Source organism: Uloborus diversus, chromosome 8 (assembly GCF_026930045.1).
Source record: "Uloborus diversus isolate 005 chromosome 8, Udiv.v.3.1, whole genome shotgun sequence".
In the NCBI taxonomy this organism is placed as follows: domain Eukaryota; kingdom Metazoa; phylum Arthropoda; class Arachnida; order Araneae; family Uloboridae; genus Uloborus; species Uloborus diversus.
Window position 1 is genome coordinate 110,238,058 of NC_072738.1, and position 23,327 is coordinate 110,261,384.

At 32.3% G+C, this 23,327-nt stretch overlaps 1 protein-coding gene across 1 annotated transcript in view; it reads right to left on the minus strand.

The window, feature by feature from the left end:
* Nucleotides 1-23,327, minus strand: part of LOC129227422 (neural cell adhesion molecule 2-like) — a 469,788-nt gene that overhangs the window by 55,309 nt on the left and 391,152 nt on the right. The window contains exons 5-6 of the mRNA XM_054861975.1: nt 10,147-10,440; nt 5,382-5,672 (exon numbers count right to left, since the gene is read on the minus strand). Of these exons, the coding sequence (XP_054717950.1) occupies nt 5,382-5,672; nt 10,147-10,440 (585 nt within the window). The remainder of the gene's footprint in view (nt 1-5,381; nt 5,673-10,146; nt 10,441-23,327) is intronic.

Consider the following 23,327-nt stretch of genomic DNA (forward strand, 5'->3'; position numbering starts at 1 on the left):
GAAAAAAAAATTTAAAATTACCTGTGGGTTTTTTTTTTTTCCGTAGAGCGTTCGGCTATAAACTGTCTGAACTTCGGGCCAGTTCGAACTGTCCGACATAATAGCAAATTTACAGTAATATTACGCATTACATGTACTCATAACATACAACAGATAACACACTTAATAAAATAAATGCAGTGGGAAGGCTATTTGGTGTTTCGACTCCTTTATACAGACTACAGTTATCATTCAGATAAGTTGACTGCTAATCGAAGGGTGTTCTTCCCTTTTTTTTAAGCTTTGACTCCGTCCAGACCACTGAGCATAATGTAAGCATAAAAAAAGTATTAGATATATCTTAAGGGAATCCTTTTTGTGCAGAAAAACATTTTCATTGTATGCTGAATTTTAGATTTTTCTAATAGCAGTGTTCGAACTTTTGTACAAATAAAAAAATACTACGCTAAATTAAAACTACGAGTTTCAACCAGTAAATCTTTAATTATTTATTCGAATACGATATAAAACATTAAAATTATTCTCAACTTCATTAGTAAGAAATCATTTTCTACTCCTCTACTTTCGGCTGAAAAAAAAAAAAAAAAACATTTTGTCTACGTTCGAAAAATTACACTTAAAAAACGGACTCAGTTGAACTGGTTTTGGTTTTCAATTTGAAGTGTTCGATTAAAAGAAAAACAAGTGCGGGCTTTTAAGCTGTACAGGTTAAAGAAGCCTGCTATGGGAAATTGTTGAATATTCAAAAATAAAAACACTTATTTTTTCAACCGAATTTATTACTTCTCTAGAATGTTTGTTTTAATTGCTACGTGAGATCTTCCTCATTCCATAATGAAATTCCATGTTTTACGAATAATTTTATATCGTATCATGCTGACTAATGACAAAACATAGACGCATGATCTTATTATATTTTTTTCGCCGAAAAACTTTTTTACTGTGTTTTATTACGCATTCCTTCAATGAATAGCATTCGAAAAGGAAGGCACAGTTCCTAGGTTTGTTTTAGCGTGGTACTGTTAATCAGAATGGCGCCAGTTCGAATCCGTGCCACTAAAGATCTCTTTAATATTTCTATTTTTTTTTCCGTCAGATGCTCACATGGGCAGGACTGTATTTGCCACAACCTGTTTTTTCACATGCAAAATTACTGATTTTTCACGTGTCACTCAGCCACACTTTTAATGATATTTATATTTGCATTGAAAATACGTACAACCAAAAGGGGAGTGATGATCAAATTATCACAACGTTGTATTTAACGAGGTTTTATTACTGATGTCTTCAAATTACATGCCTTCTCTAGTGCGCTTACTTTTTTCCGTTTACTTTTTTCGGTTTTTCTTCATAATATTCTTTCTTTGAAGAAACGATTCGAAGTACAGTGCGGAGTTCCGCACGGGTCGACTAGTTCACACTATTATTGCGTAATTAATATGAAATTTGCAATAAAAAATTATAAAAAAACTATCCTATCTTTTAAGTTGAACCAAATTACAGATAGGTATGAAATTTGATAAAAATCGGTTCAGTAGTTTCGGAGTTTACCCCGAACAAACATCGTGACACGAGATTTATATATATATATATATATATATATATATATATATATATATATATATATATATATATATATATATATATATATATATATATATATATATATATATATATATATATATATATATATATATATATATATATATATATATATATATATATATATATATATATATATACACATATTTGCTTTTTAATATTTAACATTTTAAAGCAAGCATTATTTGCTTTAAAAAATCATTTTTGCCTTATTGTTTAACATTTCTCTGTATTCACAAACCAACAGAATCCACCAAATTTATTCCTTATGCTCTGAGAAAATTAGTTTGATGTAACGTAATCTAGAGGACACAATTCCAAACATTCTCTTGTCAATTTTCAAAGAAACGAGGTTCATTTACACATCAAACTGTCCATTTTCCTCTCCATCGGGTAAGGGAGTACACTAATTAGAATGCCCGTGGAATAAACTTTAGCACGATAGATATTTACCAGTCACTAAATAAGAATGTCTCCAGAAATAATGATGCGTCTTGATCCTGGTAGCAGTAATTCGTTTCCTGTTAAAAGTGTTCGCGTAGTCAATTTCGCCGATACACTATTAAGCTTGCTTATTCGCCTACTTCATTACTCGTGATATAATTAGATAACTTTACTTTCCGTGTAATGAAAGTAGCTACATTAAAAATAAAATTTCTAATTGCCTTTTTTTTCTTTTTGCTTTAAAAATAAGGAAATAAAGCTTTTTTTTTTTGTATAGCGGATACGAATTTGTATAAAAAATTCTTTTTTTTGCTCCAATTAAAACTTCCGAATTATAAATGCTTTTGATTGCATCTAAGGTAGCTTCCTAAATGAAATGTGTGCAGTAGTTCTAATTTTTCGTTTGAACTTGTTTTAGAAGTCATTTCAATTTTGAATTTTGAGTTATGTTATTATTATCTTGTTTTATATATTGCTTCTTTACGAAAATAAAATTAATTGTTCATTCCAAAAAATAAGTTCGACACAATAAGTTTAGCGAAATATGTCTATATTGTATATTCTAAACTTATTTTTATCAAAAAAAAAAAAAAAAAAAAAAACAGGAGGAATATGATAGCTGTTTTCTATATGGAAATAAAGTTTTCACCAAAATATTTTTGAATAAGAAGAGTTGTGTTCCGTTTTGTAAATTTTAAAAGAAAAAAGTTATTAATTACCCTTTATACTTTAAATTAGAAGTTTACCAAAAACAATGATTCGTTCCCTCACCCCATACATATATATGCAGTCGACGTTCTTTATAACGTTCCGTGTCGTTCAAACAAAATCGGTCGTTATAACGAGAGATCACTTTTTCGTAAATGCCATATTTTTAGAAATACTGCGGTACCTTTAGCATCTATGCTTCATTTTAAAAGAGGACCAAGAAACTTACAAAGTAATATATGGTTGCACTTAAAAATGTTTTTTTTTCTTTTTTTTTTAAATTTATTTTTGAATACTATCTTACATCTGGGTGAATACATTTAGCGAAATGTACATTGAAAATAGTTGACCGAAATTCTTTACTTTTTAAAATATAAACTATGGTTTGCTTCTGCTTTGTTTAGGCTACTTTTGAAAAACATAGTTAATCGTTTTATAGTGTAGCTACTTTTCGTTTTTCGACTTCTTCAAAAAAGGAAAAAAAAAACGTCATACTATTTACTGTTTGTGTGCAATCCCTCATTACTATTTGAACCTTTTAAAACAAAATAACTCATTACAATAGAAATATTTAATCTTTAGAAATATAAAAGTGTTTATTATCAGTTTTTAATTTGATAAATTTGAAAATTACAATAAAGTCGAAGCTTAATTTTGGACGTTTTAACAGACGGGTAGTAGTAATAAGAGCTGATTATAAAGAGCGTTGACTGTATATATATGCATAATTATATTTATATATACATATATAAATGTTGTACATGTAAAACATTATTTATTTTTTACTTTGTTTATAAAGCGGAAGATATTTTTTATAACTAACTCTAACTAAATGGTTCTTTAAAGTACAATATGAAGAGAAAAACAACAAATACGACGAAAGTTTATCGTCAGAAAAAAAAAAGGGCAAGGAAAAAAACTTTCACTTTATTTTGATTCAAGTAGCAAAATAAAAATTAAAAAAAAAAAAACATATATTTATATACGGACGTGAAAGAACGTTTTCTATCTTTCCGCAAGATTTATTTTCCAATTACTGGATAAAAAAAGAAAGACTTTCTTAAAACAAAATACGTTATCCTAAACGCATTTGTAAAAATACTCAGGTATTCTGATAAAATTTGTGGCTTTCCTGGAGAAAACTTCTTATTTTCCCATTAAAAGACTAATGCGCGGAAGCATTGGTCTAAGTATCTCAACAAATTAATGGAATCCTCTGGAAGAAAGCCAAATTGGATAATTGTCTCAATGCGCAGAAACTTAAAGGATACTTTAATAGCTTAAAGCTTTGAACAACAACATCTTAACGGAATTTTGGCTCCTTTTGCTGTTCGATCAGAAGAAAGATGCATACCTTTACAAAATGAGGATTTTTCTTTAATACAATTATATTTTATCACATCTCTACTAATAATAAAGCTGAAAGTCTCTCTGTCCGGAGGATGTCTGGATGTCTGTAGGATGTCTGTGACGCGCATAGCGCCTAAACCGTTCGGCCGATTTTCATGAAATTTGGCACAAAGTTAGTATGTAGCATGGGGGTGTGCACCTCGAAGCGATTTTTCGAAAATTCGATGTGGTTATTCTTCTATTCCAATTTTAAGAAAAAAAATATCATAAGATGGACGAGTAAATTACGAAATTATCATAACGTGGAACCGTAACATGGGCACAAGCCAATTGGCGAGATACGAATTTATCATAACGTGGAACCGTAAGATGGGTACAAGTCAACTGGCGAGAAAATTCACCATACATTATTTGTAAATATACAGGCGAACCAAAAGACCTTTTGATTTTTCTATTACGGGCAAAGCCGTGCGGGCATCACTAGTTTAAAATGTTACGATAACAGTAAAAACAGTTTTCAATGAGTTGTGTGAACTTGGTTAAACCGTGTTCATAATTTTTTTAAACGCTTTCTAAATGAATCGAGAAACATAATAATCTGCATAGTATTATTAAGAAAAAACAATAGGTATTATAAAATAGTTATTTTTTACAAGGAAAATGTCGTAGTCACTTTTTATTTTTATGCATGCCAAATCGATTAAGTTGAAATAAGTAAATAACTCAACTTCATGTTTAAAAAAAATGGCTATATTTACAAATGTGCATGAAGGAGTACAAATGTCACTTATGTGAGTGGCTGCAATCACTCTAAGCAGAATTTATAAGCTAGAAAAATAGTGTTTCAGTGACGACTGCCAGGTGGCGCTCAAAATAGATTAAAAATGTAATTTAGACTACAACTAAGATAGCCGTACTGTACATGTAATAATAAACAATGTACTATTTATGAATACAACCTAGTATCGAATCACCTACAATTAAAAAAAAAAAAAAAAAAAAAAAACATGTGTGGCCTTTGTTTTATTTGAAGTTTCATTAGAAATACACTAATTTTATCGCATTTGATTTTTCAATAAATATCCACTAAAGAGAACGGAAATTTGTAAAAGCAAGAAAATAAAGGACTCGAACTATGAATGTGTAATTCAATGTTATTACTTGACTGAACTCAAGTATAATCAGGAATTATGTTTTTGGTAACTTAACCATAAAGTAGTTTATTTTAAATGTTTCAATATGCCTAATTACCAACAAAAACAAACTTAAACACTTACACTTTACTCTTAGAAACACCTCGTTGCTTGCTCCAGTACCATCAGCATTGGTAGCAGAACAATGGTAGTTACCTCGACTTGTTTGATTAACATTTTGTAACACCAATGTCTGATTACTAATGATGATTCCAGCTGAGGTATTCGTGCGCAATTCTCTGCCTTCGAAGAACCAAGATATTTCTGTAACCCAGGGGTTCGCTCTGATGTTGCATTCGAAAAATACATCGTTTCCTTCTTTCACTTCACCTTGACGGAATGTGCTGCCTAATTGAAGAGTCACTTGAGGTGCATCTGAAAAAAATAGGTATTCTTAGAGGTTTTCGCAACACATGAATTCAAAGATCATATGAATAAAAAATATACGTTGATTCTTAATTGGATAGTAAGAAAATCACACAATTTTTCTTTTGAAAATGAATGAGTTAAACTCGAGAGTTTGTATTTATAAATTTGCAAAATATGTACCATTCAATAAAATGCAACCCATCCAGATTTTTTCTCTGGTATATTACTCTTGAACAGTTGAACGGTTACATCTTGCAGAGGTTACCATCTAGTCCTGAGTAGGTTGATGATAACAATTACTATCTTATAGCCAGAAATACTTTTCCAAGGACGGGGAGGGGGGGGGGGGCGAAGAAAAAACAAGGCCTTTTTGGATTATTTTTATCCTGAAAAAGTTCTTTCGCTACAACACTGGTAACATATTCCAGTAATATTATTGCTACATGCTTTGCAAACTGATATGACACGTTGTTAAATAGGCAACTGTGTGAAAGAAGTCAATAATTCTTTAACCTGCCTCGTCTACTGTTATTGTAAAAATACAGTGCTGGCAAATTTATTAGACTAAAGAGCAAAAATGTGCTTTTAAAATGTTTGAAGAGATAAATGCGTTTTTGATTCCCCACCACAATGCTGGCCAAATTATTAGACTAAAGAGTTTTTTTTTTTTGTTTTTTGGACACTATTTGTAGTGTACTAAAATACTATATATTTTACTGTTAAAGTACAGAACATACTGTACACTGATTATTACGTTATTTTAGCATAATTTAATGTTTGCAGGTGGCAGCACTGTCTGATTTGTTTATGTTCTTTGTTTATTTACTTACCAGAACCTCAATCAGCTTAAACAGTTCACTCGTTGATTTTATTAGTGTGTTCTGTTTTATTTAAAGTTAGTTTTAGGTAATTAGTGAGTATGTATGTGAGTATATATAATAGTGAGTATAAACAATTTTTTACTCCTTTTTTAAAAAGTTAAGAAATGGTGTAAACCTTTTGAAAAGTATGCCAAAAAGACTTAAAATGCTCATCAAGAACAAGGGAATGCATACTAAATATTAGATAATTATTTCACTGTTCGTTAATGTGTCTATAGTTATGTAATAAATAAAGAATTTGCTTTTAAAACAGTCTTAGTCTAATAATTTGGCCAGCACGGTACATTTCTCTTTGTTGTGAAAGTTGTTAAGTTTCACAGATCAGTCTGCGTTGTTCTACTGAGCGAAGTACGGGTGTTTTGCTCGTATGTAAGAAATTCAATTTTGCTAAATCCATACTCATTTGATGTCGCACATACATAATCTAAACAGGAACTATTTCCTGTGATTGAAGTTTAAAATATTTACAAACAGTGACATAATTATTGGTAAAATGGTTGAGAATTGGTCTTGGATTTAGTCTTTTAACGCAGGAATATGTTCAAAAATGGGCAGCTTTAACTTTGAACGTATCAGTTTCGGACCAATATAGGTTTAGAGAGAACATAACCCACATGCACCTGTCTTATACAACCTTAGGAATCAAACCGTGGATCTTCTTATCTCTAGTCGGAAATCCTTTTCATTAATCTCCCCTCGCCCTTTCTTTTTACCTTCTATGCTTCAACTGTTAATAAAAAACTACACTACGCTATGCGAGAAAGAGAGAGATTGAATGAATTAAAAAGTCCAAGCTAAAATAAAAGCTGCCTTGAATCTGGAAGAACTTGGTGTTGATATTAACGTTTTAGTATGATTAAAAGTTAGGCATAATTTTCAAATATAATTTTGTAAACTTTTCAATGGATATATTGCTGTATTTAAACAATCGATGCAGCATCTTTTTCTGTCTTACAACTAGTACGAAGTGTTTTGGCAGCATGCTAAACCTTTCTTTTTCACAAAATATATTATAAACGTTTAGTTAATGGTAAATCATTTGATGCGCATCAAAAAATTGTTTTCGTGAGGAGGAAGTTCAAGTATGAAGTTCCCCGTATGTCGGCAAACTCTAATCATGCCAAAACTTTGAAAACCCGGTGAAATTTTATATATGTTGTTATTATTTTATAAATAAAAGTTTTAAAAATAAAACAGAAACGAAGCATAACATATAAATAAAACATCAACTCTAATTAAGTGTAAAACATAGTCTTCAAAAATCAATATGCTGTTAAAAACAAGGACATTAAAATATGAAGTTTGTTAGCTTAAAATTTTATGTACAAACTCACACTGAAAACTTTCTTACGTATTTTTCCAATAAAAATTTTATTATAGTTTTTGAATTTTCCCCAAAAAAGTGAGCTTTCCGAAAAAAAAATTTGGTACCAAAGCAATCATTTAGATTGAAGGAAATCACACCCTTTTCACGTTTAAAGAAAATGCCACTTCAGGAACGGTTCCTTCATTGTATGCGAAAGCACACTTAAGGAAGAAGTGCTTTTCAATTCGACCCAATCAGCTGCCATTTGAGGATGAAAAGCAGATGGAAGTGGGATTCACTCTGCATGCCACCATCCGTAACTCATCAAGTTATCAGTTCCAACCAGAATATTTGAACGAGCGCATGCTGTGGTTTTGTAAAGAGGATTCAATTCTTGAGGTGTTAAAAGATTATTTCTGAGTAAGTTAAGTAAAACAAATGAGTTCTAGATAATGTTTAAATAAATAGGTGATTTTAGAATTGGTTTGAATATACGCAAAGTTATTGAAATATATTAAAGATAAATTCACGCTAGTAACCTACACATATATGTATGTATGTATACACACATGATAAATAAACACACACACACACACACACACAATGTAAAAAAATTCCGAAACGTTACTGGTTATTTCCGTGGAACGTTTCGGAATTTCAGAGGTTTTCACGTATTTCCCCAAAAAATCAAGTATCTTCGCAAAAAAGTTTCCTGAATTCCTAAAAGATGCACGAATGCAGACCTTGCACTGGTGTGAAAAATATTTTTTTCTACCAGTTTAAAGATTGACTGAGCGTGTTTTTTAAGTGTATCGGCTTTTGACTGGTTACGGCCCGTCCTGATTGACTAAGCTCCCATCGGGAGCAAATAAGTCACTGGACAGCCACAGCTTTGCGAGGTAGGAATTGCAGGCAAGGAATATGCTTGGTTCGTGCTTGCGATTTTCGCGTAGCTTTAGCCATGTTTGCTCCAATACTTCTGGAGCTGTCTTGGTAAATCAGGAATGTTTTAATCAAATAAAGTAAACCTATATAATTTTTCTAGAAGGTTCATGACTGGCTTTAACGGGGGAGATTTCCCAGTATTTGAGGAGAGTTACCGACTTTTATGGGAAAACGTTCCTGGTTTTTGTAAGATATGTTACTGGTTGAAATTGGGCACATCAGCTGCCTATTATTTTCCAGGAACGTTTCTGAATCGTTTTTACAGTTCAGGGCGGATGCCAATCAAAGTCCGTTTCCATATATTACCTATGGAATGGCTGCAGCGATATGGATGAAAGTAGAATCTTGATCTCGATACATTTAAAAGGCTATGCGCTCGTTTGAGGAAAATTGCCTACAACGCCACCCGTGGAAAACGGCGAAATTAGCATTCCGAACTTGAAAAAGATGCAATATATATAAATGAAAAGTGAAAAATTAAGCTACGCTTTGTGGCATATCGTCGCTTCATTAAAAGGACACATCTTACTGAGGACATACGTCTTAAAGTAAAAGTTTATTGTTATTATTTCCTACACTGTTGTGAGACGCGACAGAAGGATTTCAGGAAAAATAAAATAAAAAAATATTTGAAAAACAACTATTATGTTGTACCGCTGTTTTCTAAGCTATGACTATTTTCCGCCAGCTGCAGTAATTTTTTAAACAAAACGCAATCTTCCCTCTTTTCGTTCAAGTTCGCTATATTACATGTGCATTTGCTCCCACAAGGTTCCAAAAAGGTGTCTTCTTGTATTGAATTGATTAAACTCTAAAAATTACAGGGTTAAAAACGCTACTCATGTAGCTTTTCGTTGGGAAGTGTATTTAGTAACTTCTAGTAGCTCATAGCGAATTAGCAACAATAAGACCCACTTTATAACTTTAGCTGCTACGGATTGGAAGTCAGATTATGGGTACAAACTTTAGTGGGTATACTGTCTTGAGCATGACTTATCATTATTATTATTTTCATTATTATTAATAGTGTTATTACTGGTATTATTATTATAACAATAATTATTATTATTGTTACTATTATTATTATTAAGTTTGACTCACTAGTGATTCATAGTCCGTTTATTTTATTTACTTTACCACATTTTCTTTTCTCAAATAATATATTGTGCGTCATTCTTCTATTTTGCTGTTTTATTGAATCGATTAAAACATAACAACGTTAGATTAAACTTCATTGAACGTAGTCACACGATAGTTGATCATTAAAAACAAATCAACTTTCGAACAAAAAGGTTAAAACCCATTGCCCACTCAAAACTAATTTTTCCAAGAACATATTTCAGCTTACAAAAGACTTCCAGATTCCATCCTTCTTCCTTCGCACTCCCTGGGATGACTGGATTGTGAGCTCGACAAGCAAAGTATTTTCCGTTGTCCTCCACGTAAGGGACAAATCGGAGGATACTTGTTGTCACATCTCCAGTCTGGCTGTCAATTTTTCCCGTCTTCAGTTCTTTGTTTCCCTTCCACCACGTGATGACTGCAGGTGGGCGAGATCCACTCGTTGTGCACTTTATTTCGGCTTCCTTCTCAGCAGATAATGGACGCTTGTGTTGATCAACTCGTACTATCAATGGTTTCACTGAAAAAAATAAAATAAATAAATAAATATATTTAAGGGATGGATACGAACTGTATCATGCTTTCAGATATGTTTAAAAAGTGTGGCATTATTATGGACAGCCATTAAGTGCAAGTACGACCATAAAGAGTCAAACGAGCATAACTTTCTTCCCTTACCTAGTTGCAGTAACAAACCAAATTTCTAAAAAGCTTCATATTGTACTTTTAAACGAAAATTTACATTCAATTTCTGCTTCAGAAAGCTTCTTATATGATTGTACTTAGAAACATTTTATTACAAAATAAGTAGATTAGTAAATAAGTTAATTATTAAATAAGTACAGTAGTAGTAAGTAAAGAGTAAGTAAGTACACAAGAAAAGTAGTGGTAAGTAAGTAGAAAGTAAGTAAACAAGCAAAGTAGTAGCAAGTAAGTACATGAGTAAAGTAGTAGTAAGTAAGTACATAAGTAAAGTGTAGTAAGTAAGTAAGTAGTAAACAAGTAGTGAGTAAGTAAATAAGTAAAGTAACAAACCAAATTTCTAAGTAAGTAGTAAATAGGTAGTAATTAAGTAAATAAGTACAATAGTAGTAAGCAATAAATAAGTAAATAAGTAAAGTAGTAGTAAGTAGTAAGTAAGTAAATAATTCAAAACACCCTCTCATATGCATAAACTACTGTATTTTAGAGTTTGCATTTATTTTAAAACCAATGGCTCTGGAGGGTGTTTTCACCCATCCCCCTTCGCTGCGCCATTAATTGTTGAGATTTAATTTTTCTCTTTTATTTCAATATTTTTCTGACTGATAGCATTGTTTTCCATTATGGTCAGATTAGTTGAACAATTTTAACCGCAGATTTTGTTAGGTAGTGAAGAGGTATTCTATCTTTGAACAAAATGAATAGTAAGCAGATGTTGTTTCCACTTCTTCATTTCATACATTGAATGATTGATTTTTTCCCTTCAAACTCGTGTGTTGTTACAAAGTTGATTACAAAGTGATGGCACTATTTTCTCTATTAGTATTACATGTAAAGATTTCTTTCCGTAGCTTAACTTCTGATTACATACCGTTATACATTTAAAATATATGCATTTTGTCTTACTTTAAAGTGTTGATGTTGTGTGTTAAAAAGCTCTTGTATTGAATAATAAAATAAAAGAAAAAAAATCCCAAATTATACACAAATGTTTTGTAATCACAAGGAACACAGTACGGGAAAGGTTTTCAGCTTTATACGACTGTTGCAAGATATTTAAAATATATATAATTAATTATCTATAATAGTGGTAAGAAAGAAAACAGGAAACACACACACACACACACATTTACCGCTGGAAAACAGAAACTATTTCCAGCACAAAAATAAGCAAATTGTGCGCAGCTGAAGTCATAATAAATGCAAAATAATTTTAAAAAAGCTGTCAATGTGAACAGGGAAGATATAATGTCTCAATTTCCCCGACTTTAAGAGAAAATATGATTTCATATGAGAGTTTTCAACCGAAATTTTATCGAGTATTGTAGACACTGCCTTCCATACTAAAACAGCGCTTAAAGATGCTCAATGACCCTGCACACTTCTCGCAGGCATATGCATTTTTATGTCTTTATTTATCTTTTTCACTAAAGCACTAAAGGTTTCCATTTTCTTATTTTCTTTCTCATCGATTTCTTTACGATTACCGTTTTGTTGAGTTTATGCCAGATCTTTTACCGCTTGCCTTTTATATTCTTGCGACAGAAGATATGGCTTTCTTTTAGACATCGTATTCAGATTTGGCGCCTTAAACGAACGTTTGTTCTGGTATAAAATGTTTATGTATGCTTTTGTAGATATTTGCATCAAGAGGAAAATCATTTTATTCCATACATCTGGCAGCTTGATGTATTTTCCAATCTGAAACGTTTGACAAACTATTTTTTAAGCTAGTAGTTTAGTTGTGTTGAAACAAAAAGCAATGATGCAATACGCATTAAGCAGAAATCTTTGAAAATAGCCTTTTACCTTATTAATTTATGACTTTATACATCAAGAAAAAGTGTCAATGCTAAATTTTACTAGTTGTAACTTTTTTTAAAAATACTTAAACAAGATTTTTGTGTTAATATGTTTTTTTTCTTCAATTTTTATGTATTTATTTTAATGAATAATTATTTAATTGTTAATTTTACATATTCTACTAGGATTCAGTTGATCAAAATGTTTCAGTTATAGGTTCTTGTGTTTTGTAGATATCTGGTTCAATAGCAATATTAACATATTTCGTACCCTTCGCAGCTATCAATGTATTTTATAATCAGGAATGTATGGCAATATATTTTTTCGACCTATTCGTTTTTTTTTTTTTTTTTTTTTTTTGTGTGTGTCTGTGTTGAAAAAGGACATAATGTTATTATAGTAAGAATAAATCAGAAGTACATTTATACATATGTATATGATAATTATTGTTGACTGTACCAACAAAACTCTCACTAAAATATTGTAAGTTCTAATTTACCGGAAACACATATTTATTTTTATTATTTGTTTGACTTCTTATTCAATTCGAATGAAATAATGAATTATTTTATGCTATATATTTTGCACTTTTGTGCACTGAATATGTTTCATGATATTTCTTCCTTCATCTATTATACTCGATTAATTCTCGAGACATAATGAATTTTAAACTCTCGAAGTTTTTAGCCTTCTTATAGACGACTTAATTTGAGAGAAATTTTAGATGATTGATTTTAGATTTTTGTGAGCAGATTATGAGTTTGATAATTTTTCTTGTCCTTTAAAAAATGAGCAATTGTTATGAAACAGTGAGTGAAGCTTTTAAATTCCACTTTATAAATGCCTCAATTTGACAGAAATTTTAAGATCCTTAAATGAGAAATTGAAAGGAATTTTTACGCCTCTTATACGTATTTCAAATTGTTACTGTTCTTGTTTGTTTGATGATTGTTCCGCTCTAAAGTTGATTCTTAAAGGTACACAGAAGGTTTTGCACGTTTTGAAATAAAAGGGTGCTGAAAAATTGAAAAGACCACAAAAGCAAAAGAATGGGAGTGGTCGAAATTTCACCTGTCGCATTGCATAGGGGATTAACTCTATTCATCCCTTGCCCTTAAAGGGAGCGAAATTTTACGCCTGAAAAAGTACGTGACGGTTTTAAAGAGAGGGATGCCTGAGATCTTCTAAAAGGATTTACAACCCTTTTATAAACATTTCGCTTTCTTGTTAAGAAGACCGAGAAATTAGTTTATATCTTCACAAAAGGCAGTAAAGCTTAGAGTGTAAGTGTTTTGGGGAGCAGAAATACCTGATAATGTGGTACAAAAGGCAAAAGATGAACTATTTGGCGGGTAGTTATACAATTAGGATGCACATCTAAAATATGATCGCAGACTATCTGTCGAAAATGCAGCTGATACGGTAGATAGTAATTAGATGTTTAGAAGTCTTTCAACAGCTAGTTTACTTATGTTATTATGTAAGGACATGAATGCAGGCCCGTGTCCAGGATTTCATAAAGGGAGGGGTTGAAACTTTTTACCTATGTAACTTACGTTGTCAAAGGAAAACTAACTACGCGTGTTGAATAGTTCATTTTAATTCGATAACTAGGCTTTTTTTTTACACGTTTTGCTTTTTTTTTTCTAAATGAAATCCTATTTGTACAATTGAACATTTTGTAAAAGCACACATATTTTTTTATGCCACCTAATTCTAGTTTCTTTTTTTTTTCTTTTGTTTTTCCATCAAATAACATTGAACAGGAATTTAATGAAAATAAAAATTGTATTAAAAAAATTGCTGTTTCGCATAGAAACATTTTTCTAATGTGTGAAACGACTAATTCATCCAACACTAAAGGCGTACCATAAAAAAACAGTAAGCAAAGTAACCATTTTCCAAGCCCCCTAAGTTTTTTTTGGGCAGGGGGGGGGGCTACGTCATTGTCTAATATTCGCTTAGCTAATTTTCCTCCCTTGCATGCTTACAGCATTGCCGGACTCTATCCAGCCATTCCATTTTTTCAAGCATTTAGAAGCGAAGGGGCTTGGGAATCCTACAATTGAGGAAAATGGTAATTGTTAAACATGGGGAAATATTAAAGAGGGTGAATACTGTATCAGAGTTTAACTCTAAAATTAATTAAAACTTAAAATACGTTTTGGAAAATCGTTTAATGATTCACTGATTTTTTTTTCAATGGGAGGGGTTTAACCCCTAAAACCCTCCCCTTGGACACAGCTCTGCATGAATGTGTCGCAATTATATTATGTATAGTTATTATATTATTACAGTAGATTCTTAATTATCCGCGGTCTCTGATACATTTGAAAAAAAAAAAAAAAAAAAAAACGGCGATGAAAAACTGAATGTAGATAAATACACTCAGTTTAAATTAACAAATAAAATCTATTTTTAAACAATCATAGTTATTACACTACTTACTGCTTTTGATTCACACTAGGTACTTATTTGTAGATTTACACTTCTTGAGTGCTTGAACGAGTGGTCACACAAGTTATTTTCGAAACGATTCCCTGCTCTTTGCTAATTCCTCCATCATTTTTTTTTTTTTTTTTGGAAACTCGAAACTGTTAGTAGGTTGATTTATGCCATTAGTATTCTAGACAGGGTATATCCTAAAGTTATTTCATTAAGCATTACTCAGTATTTTCTTAGTATTGCTTTTTGAATAAACTTATTACTTAGTTTATTGCAGAATTGATACATATGATTATTTTGCACATATTTCCAGGGTCCGACAGCTGCGTTTGAGAAAACTATTAATTGACTTTATTTGGTGGCCCCCTCCCAAATAAAACTACGTACTAATAAAATAATATATAATACAGTGAAATTCCGTTATAAAGAATATCCATACAACGAAATATCCGTTTCAACAAAATTAATTTTTACTCCTTAGTTACTTCCCCTCACATTGTTTGTGCTCTTTTACAGCGAAATTCTCGTCATAACGAACAAATTTTGCTGTCCCTTAAAATTTGCTGTAACGGAATTTCATTTCGATACTTGAACGTCTAACACATTTATATTAATTTCGGTAATAACGTATTTTACATTATATCTATATATATAAAAATCTCGTGTCACGATGTTTGTTCGGGGTAAACTCCGAAACTACTCAACCGATTTTTCTCAAATTTCATATCAATGTGTCATTTGGTCCAACTTAAAAGATAGGATAGTTTTTATAATTTTTTACTGCAAATTTCCTATTAATTATGCAATAATAGTGTGAATTAATTGTTTAGTTCTAAAAATTCTTAATAGATGGCGGTGTAAGTTAATTAATCGATATAACTCTAACATCGTATGACTTACTGCTAAAAACACCATGACAAAAAAAGCTCAGAGATGTTGCTTAGAATTTCCATATAACGTTTCGGGATATTACAGGTTATTATTTACTTCTTGAGAAAATCAACTATATTTTTCAAAACGTTTCCTTGAATTGCTACAAATTGCAGATTTCACACCGTTGTGAAAAGTATTTTTCTCCACCAGTATCAAGATTAACTAAACGTATTTAATAGGTGTATCGGTTTCGGAGCGATTGCGGTTTGTCCACATTGACTCAACACCCAATGAGTGCGAAAAGTTATCTGGATCACGAAGCTTTGCAAGAGTTGCAGAGGAACTACATTCGAGCTACGTGCTTGAGAGTCTGTCTTCGCGTTGGCAATGCGTGTATTAATGCTTTGAGAGCTTTCTTAGAAAAGCAGGAAGGTTCCAGGCTGTTATATTAAACCTGCGTTAGGCTTCTCTGCAGGTGCCAGAATCATAACTGCCCTTTTAACCAAGAAGACTACTGAATTCTTCAAAAATATTCCAGGTTTATTTCAGGAAAGTTAATGAATTTAAGCGGAAAACAATTATTTTCTTTATTTTGTTCCCCAGGAAATTTTTAATATCATTAATTCTTGCAAAGATACATTCGCAACAGAAAATTGCAGTGACAATTGCATCGTCAGGCATTGCTGCTACTTTTATTAGATGGTACACGAACAGCACATTCAGCTTTAAAGTTGCCTATTAGATATTCATAACAAACAAAACACAATGTTTATAATAAAGAAAAAAAAGACGTGGTATGGCTGTAGTGTTGCAAGAGAGTGAAATTATAATTTGGGATGAGTGTACTATGTCTCATGAGTAAAAGCATTCATTCGAAGCACATCATAGGATTATGCAAGATTTGAATGGCAACGATAAACTTATAGGCGAAATTGTCTGAATACTGTCTGGGGACTTCCGGCAGACATTACCAGTTATTCCGATGCAATCAACGCATGTTTAAAAAAAACGTTTTTTATAGCGTAATGACGAGATAATGCGATTGGCCATGAACATGCGAGTATAAACGCAAAATAATCTAATCGCACAAGTATTTTCTAAGCAATTGCTGAGTATTGGAAACGGTGAAATTGAACTGTATCAAAATATACAGTACAACAAATAGCCAGACAATTTCTACACTGCCGTTGAGACGAAAAATGAACTAATTGAGAGTCTATTTCCAGATAAATTTAATTTTTTAAAAATCATAATTGCCTCTGTAATCGCGCTGGTTTTGTAGCAGTTTTGTTTTCGGTAAACATTCCCGAACAGACAGGAATATTTGTGGATCGTCAATTGTCGACTGTCAAATACATATCCTGATGCATGTCGCAAGTTGTATTTATTGGTAGCACAAAGTCATTGGGAGTTGACACTTTCTAATGCAGGTTTGACATAAGGAGAAACAGTATTCGTCAACTGTTTAAAACAATTTTGACGACATACTATCCAACACAATCATTATTTTTTAAGGAGAAACTATATTACTTTCACGTTTGAAGACGTATTTCATAAAGTTTAACAAACACACAAATGTCCAAATCCAGATTTTACACCAGAGATGAATATGAAGCTTTAGTTTTAACTGAAGGTTTTTGCGTTTCAATTTCAAATTTACCACTTAGTTATTATGATATGCCGTCACTTGATAGTTGGGCCACCGACTTAGTTAACACTGATTTGCAACGTATAACAACAGAGCAATGACTCTGTCTTAGCTACAATTATTGCGAATAATGAGCCATTACTGACGGCTTTAAAAAAAAGCTCTCCATTGATGCTGAACAAGTTGTCGATGAAAACAAAGCAGTAAACACTCCAAATGAATTTTTAAATTCCCTGGATACACCAGGAATGCGTCTACACGATTTCCGTTTGAAAATTGGCTCAACAATTTATTCTTTTTCGCGATTTAAACCCACCTAAATTACGCAACGGTACACGTTTCTACATAAAGTCAACAATATTTGTCGGAAAAGTTTAAAGGAGAAATGTTTGTGTTGCCACGTAATCCATTATTAGCGTCATAATTTTCAAACACATTTTAAAGGCTTCTATTTTTGATTCGTTTAGCTTTTACAAAGACCATAAATAGATTTAAAGAACAAAAAATGTCTTCTTTCGGTTTGTTCTTGAAACATAAATATTTCTCTTATGGGCAACGAAATATTGCCTACTCACACGTGGAAAGTTATCATAATTTTCGTATTAGCAAAAGACTGGTTGATCAAGAACATTGTGCACAACTTAGTGCTTAGACAGTTTTCAGTTTTCAAATAATCGAAACAATAGTTCGAAGTCAATGTTATCTACTTCATTGAAAAAATTTAATTTTTATACATTTTTAATTTAGTTAGTGTATTTTGTAAAGAAGTTATTGATTACAAACTATAGAGAAAGCTAATGTGAATAAAATGTAGTGTAGAATCTAAAAGTGTATGGTGGTTTACGCTTAGTTTCTACATTCGGTTATTTTACAATCCGTTTCGATATTTACTATCACTTTCAATTTTTTTTTTTTTTTTTTTTCTTTTTTGCGGAAGTTATACTTACAAAATTTACTAAGCGTAAGTATAGTGCTTTTTCCATAGAAAATTTAGTTAGTACTTATTGAATTCAATAAGTACTTTCTTCAGCCTGCACGGTAAAAAAAAAAAAATCCGAAACGTTTCTGAGTAAAAATTTTCGATAATTGCTTGCAGTTCTGGCTAAGCTTTGGCTATGTTTGCATTACTGCTTATAGAAGTTCCTTAATAAATCAGAAAGGTGCTAAGCTTTTTTTTTTTGTATCCCTTCCTAAGTTTACATTAAAGTTCTAGAAACACGACTAACTTCAAACGGGAAGATCTTCGAATTTTTCAAGAGGCTTCCGAGATGATTTCAGGAAGGTTATTAACTTTTATCGGAAAACTTTCCGGGTTTTGGCTTGACACGTGGCTTGGCAGAAATTGGCCACATCAGCTGCCCATAATTTTCCAGAAACATTTAGGAATCGTTTTTAAATTGAATAACGCCCATTATCAATCTCATATGTTATAAAATCGGCTATACTATTTTAAGCTCTATTAAAAATATTTATTTGATTCTATCAAAATAATGAGTTTAAGTTTATTTTAATCCAACTTCTTTGCCACAGCAACGCGTGGCTGGGTCAGTTAGTATTACCATTATATTTAACATTATATGGTAGTAGAATTGGTATAACAAAAATGTACATCATTATTCTAGATGCTGCCTGGATTTTGCTTTGCAGCAATAATACTTATTTAACGAATTTATGAACTTATTAAATTTAATCAGGAATGCTACTTGCATATGTTTTTGTGAATTTTTACATACAGATGAAAAGAATCAAACCTAAATTTAGTCGACGACACTAGTTTTAATACTCATTTTTTTGCTGTACTTTTGAAACTCAAACTCTTTCTCTTCGGCATTTTGAGAACAACACAAGACGTTGCAGAGCAAGGTGAAAATGAGCGAAATGTGCACGTGGTCAGTTCAAGAGACTCGGGCCCAACCCTGCTCGAGCCCAGCTTCAACACAATTCGTAGAAACCTCACCCCCTCTAGGAATTCTACTCTCCTCCCTTCAAATTCCTCCCCTTCCATCACCACAAGTGACAAAAAGAAAGGAATGTGGAAAGACAAGATAAGAAAGTTGTGGAATGATTAAGCCTCGACAAAAGCACCAGAAGAAAGACTTCTATCTTCCGAAACATCGACCATTCTCTCCATAAAAACTTCGCAATAGAGAAATGCATGCTTTTTTTATTAAAACTTTCTGCGTCACTGAACATGCTTCGTTACATAGACAACGTTAAATAGAGTGTTCGCTATAGGGAGACTGGATTAGTTGTTTTTAAACAGCAATTTAGGTGCCCCTCAAATCTTAATTCCCTGGGCCTGTCACCCACGTACCCATGATTATCTAAGCCTGCATATGTTACCAACATTGCAGCTTTACGATGTTACCTAACAATTAAAAAGTCGGAAATTTCTCCTAAGAGAATCTTCTTATTCTCTTATTCAGATACTACTTATGAAGGATTAAGTTCGCAAAATGTTTATTTGGTTATTTGGAATACATAAAAGAATTAACAAACATCTAAACACTGTCTTTTAAAATGAAGCGCACTTCCTTTGTCAAAGATATGACAGCGTACAGTACTATAAAAGGCAAAACATGTAAAGATTGGAAAGAAATGTTGAAAGAAAACGAGATGAAAAATCCCTAGTGAGTCCCAAAAATGTATAAATAAAGCTGTAAAACTGCACGAACCCATTATACTCTGCTTTAGATCCTTGAAGCTTCTTTGAAAACCGTTGTAATATAAACGCATATTTCGACAGAAATGCTAAAAACTCAGCTAAAAACTTTCATATGAAATCTTATTTTCCCAAAGGGCTAGGGAAATTCAGTTATCATGTCTGTCATATTTGCATTCCCGTGTTTTATTACGTTTTTCCAGCGCTTCCCCGTACTACTGCTGCAAGTAAACAACGTTACTTGGGAATTTTGTTTCATTCTGAGAAGAAGCTTTCAATAGTTTTATGGGCAAATGGCGTTACTCTAAATTATTATATTTCAGGTCCTAAATCAGAGTTCTGTATTGTTTTATGCCAAAATTCTAAGTAAATAAGATTCATTTTTCACGGCATCTTCTGAATATTCCTAAGGGTAAAATGAAATGTTTAAAATTTAATTATGTTTATCACAGGCATCGCCGTGCGGGTACTGTTAGTCAAAAATAAAATTTAAAACTAGATTCCCCCCTCTTATAATTGTCAAATAGAAGCAAACTTCTTAGTCACCAATTTTTTTCTCTAGTCACGAATTTTTTTGCAAACCAAAAATAAATAAATAAATAAAAAGTTACCCGTCACCGGAGAGGAGTCAGCAGTTGTATTGTAAGGAGTAGAACATCAAAGCCTTTTGCCATCGACTAGCACGTGATTAAGGAGAGGGGAGACCGGGTAGTGCATAATAAAGGGTGTCCCAAAATTAACGTAAGATTTTTATTTGCCACCATTTATACCGTTAATTGTTGGCATCCGTGAAAAAAGAACAATTTGACAGCTGAGAGTTTAGAGTTAGTTAAAATGGGGTGTTATTCTACGGCGCACAAAAGAAACACTTTAATTACTGCACACTGTAAAAAACTTCCGAAACGTTACTAATTATTCCCGTGTAACGTATCGCGATTTCACAGGTTTTAATCCATTTCCTGAGAAAACCATATATCTTTGTTAAAAAGTTCCCTGAATTGCTACAAGTTGCACAAATGCAGACTTCTCACTTTTGTGAAAAATATTTTTTAGCTTCCAGTTTAAAGATTAACTCAGGGTATTTATCAAGCGCATCGGCTTCAGTTCGGTTACGGTCCATTCAGATTGTGCAAGAATTGCAGACGAGTTACGTTCTTGATACTTACCTGCAATTCTGTCTTATATTTGACGATGTTTGCAATAATGCTTTTAGAGCTTTCTTGGTACATCAGGAAAATGCCAAGCTAATACTATGCCTACCTAATTTTACTCTGAAGTTTCCAGAGATACGACGGCTTTAACCGGGGAGATTTCTGCGTCCTTCAGAAAGGTTCCAGGAACATTTCAGGAAGGTTATTGGATATGAGTGGAAATCTTTCCTGTTTTTTGCAAGATATGTTAGTTGCAAAAATTGGGCACATCTGCCCATTATTTTCCAGGAACGTTTCTGAATTGTTTTCACAGTGCATCAGGCATTTCCTGGTCGTGTACTCTCTCGTTTTGGTGATCAGAATTGATTCCATATCGTATGATTTTAAATCATTAGATTTCTTCTTATGGGGTTATTTGAAGTCAAAGTCTATGTCAACATTATTTTTGAAATAATTGCTCAATAATGAAAACACGTTATTGTGTATCGTATAACACTCCATTACCATTTTGAATAACTCTAAACTATCATCTGTGCAATTGTTTTTTTTTCTTCAGAGTAGACAATAATTTGCTGCAAAAATAGCGGCCAACTCAAATCCTGCATTAGTTTTGGGACACTCTTTATTAATCTTTTTTGTTGCCTATTCTTTCAACTTAGTCGCTTCGTGGGGTGTAGTGACCGCTAATCGTCATTTTTGTTGAAAAAGCATACCAATCTCCCAAAATTTTAAACAATGACATTGAATTTATAACACTGTACGGCAAAAAAAAAAAAAAAAAAAAAAAAAAAAACTTCAAAATGCCTCTGCCATTTCGTTCACTGATTCTTATGTAAAATAATCCCCTGAATTCGAATATGACCTCCTTTTCCCCTCTATACGTACCAATTTTTTTCTAAAAGGTCCCTCAAGATGTTTTCCATTTTCCTTAGTTTCAGAGCAATTATTATTATTATTATTTTTTTTTTGGGGGGGGGGGAGATTAAAAGAGCTTTATATTAATTGTTAACATAGTTTTGGTGGGCAAGAGAGGTTCAAAGTTCAAGATCATGGACACCGATAGCAAATGGGAGGACTTGGGGAGAGGGGGGTATACCCCCAAAATATTAGAAAAATCACGAAAAACGATTTTTTAATTATGATTTTTATAATAAACAACTTTTTTAAAAAGGCAGAATAAAAAGATCGTTCTTTGTGATTTTTCTAATATTGTGGAAGGGTATACCCTCCAAGCCCCCCCCTTTTGTTATCGGTGTCCATGATCTTGAACTTTGAACTTCTCTTGCCCACCAGAACTATGTTATCGGTTAATATAAAGCTCCTTTAACCTCAAATAAATAAATAAATAAATAAATACTCTAAAACCATGGAAAATTTAAAAACACCTGGGGGGGAGCCTTTAAAAAATTGGTACGTATAGGGGGGGAAACGGAGGTCATATTCGAGTTCAGGGAGTCATTTTATACGGTAATCAGCCGACGAAATGTCAAAAGCATTTTGAAGTTTTTTTTTTTTTTTTTTTTTTTTTTTTGCCGCACAGTTTAATCAAAGAAATAAAGCGTAAGTCTACATCAACATTGACGGCTCTACCTCTGATGCTTACTTTTTAAATTCGCGTTTGTCTATCAACAAAGTTCACTGTCTTTCACACACATTTCTATGTTTTAGTTAGATGGCTTTTATGGTGCCAGCGCACTTTATGATTGCGAGAATTAGTCACGTTTTCGCACTCACCCTAAACCCCATACATAGTCTGGATATATTTCCTCACTTCACTTCCAGTAACTCTAAGTACGTATCGGATAAAGTACATTTCCGTGTTGCCATTCTTCAATCAATAAGTGTTTTTATTTTAACCGATTACGTAGAGCTAGAAGTTCTTTTTTTCTGACGTCTTATCCTTGCTGGTATAGGAGGAAGGTTGTTTCTAGGTGCTTTGGGATTTTTGAAGAACGCGTTTAGTGATCTCAGCTACCGTAAGGAAGGTATCGTTTTCTTCGATCGAATTTCGAAAACTAGGGACGGTTACGAAGATAATTTTCTTTTAGCTTCCAATCGACTGCTCGTTTTCTTCCTCTTTTTTAAGCAACATATCCTTTCACTTTTTTTTAACGCCATTGTTG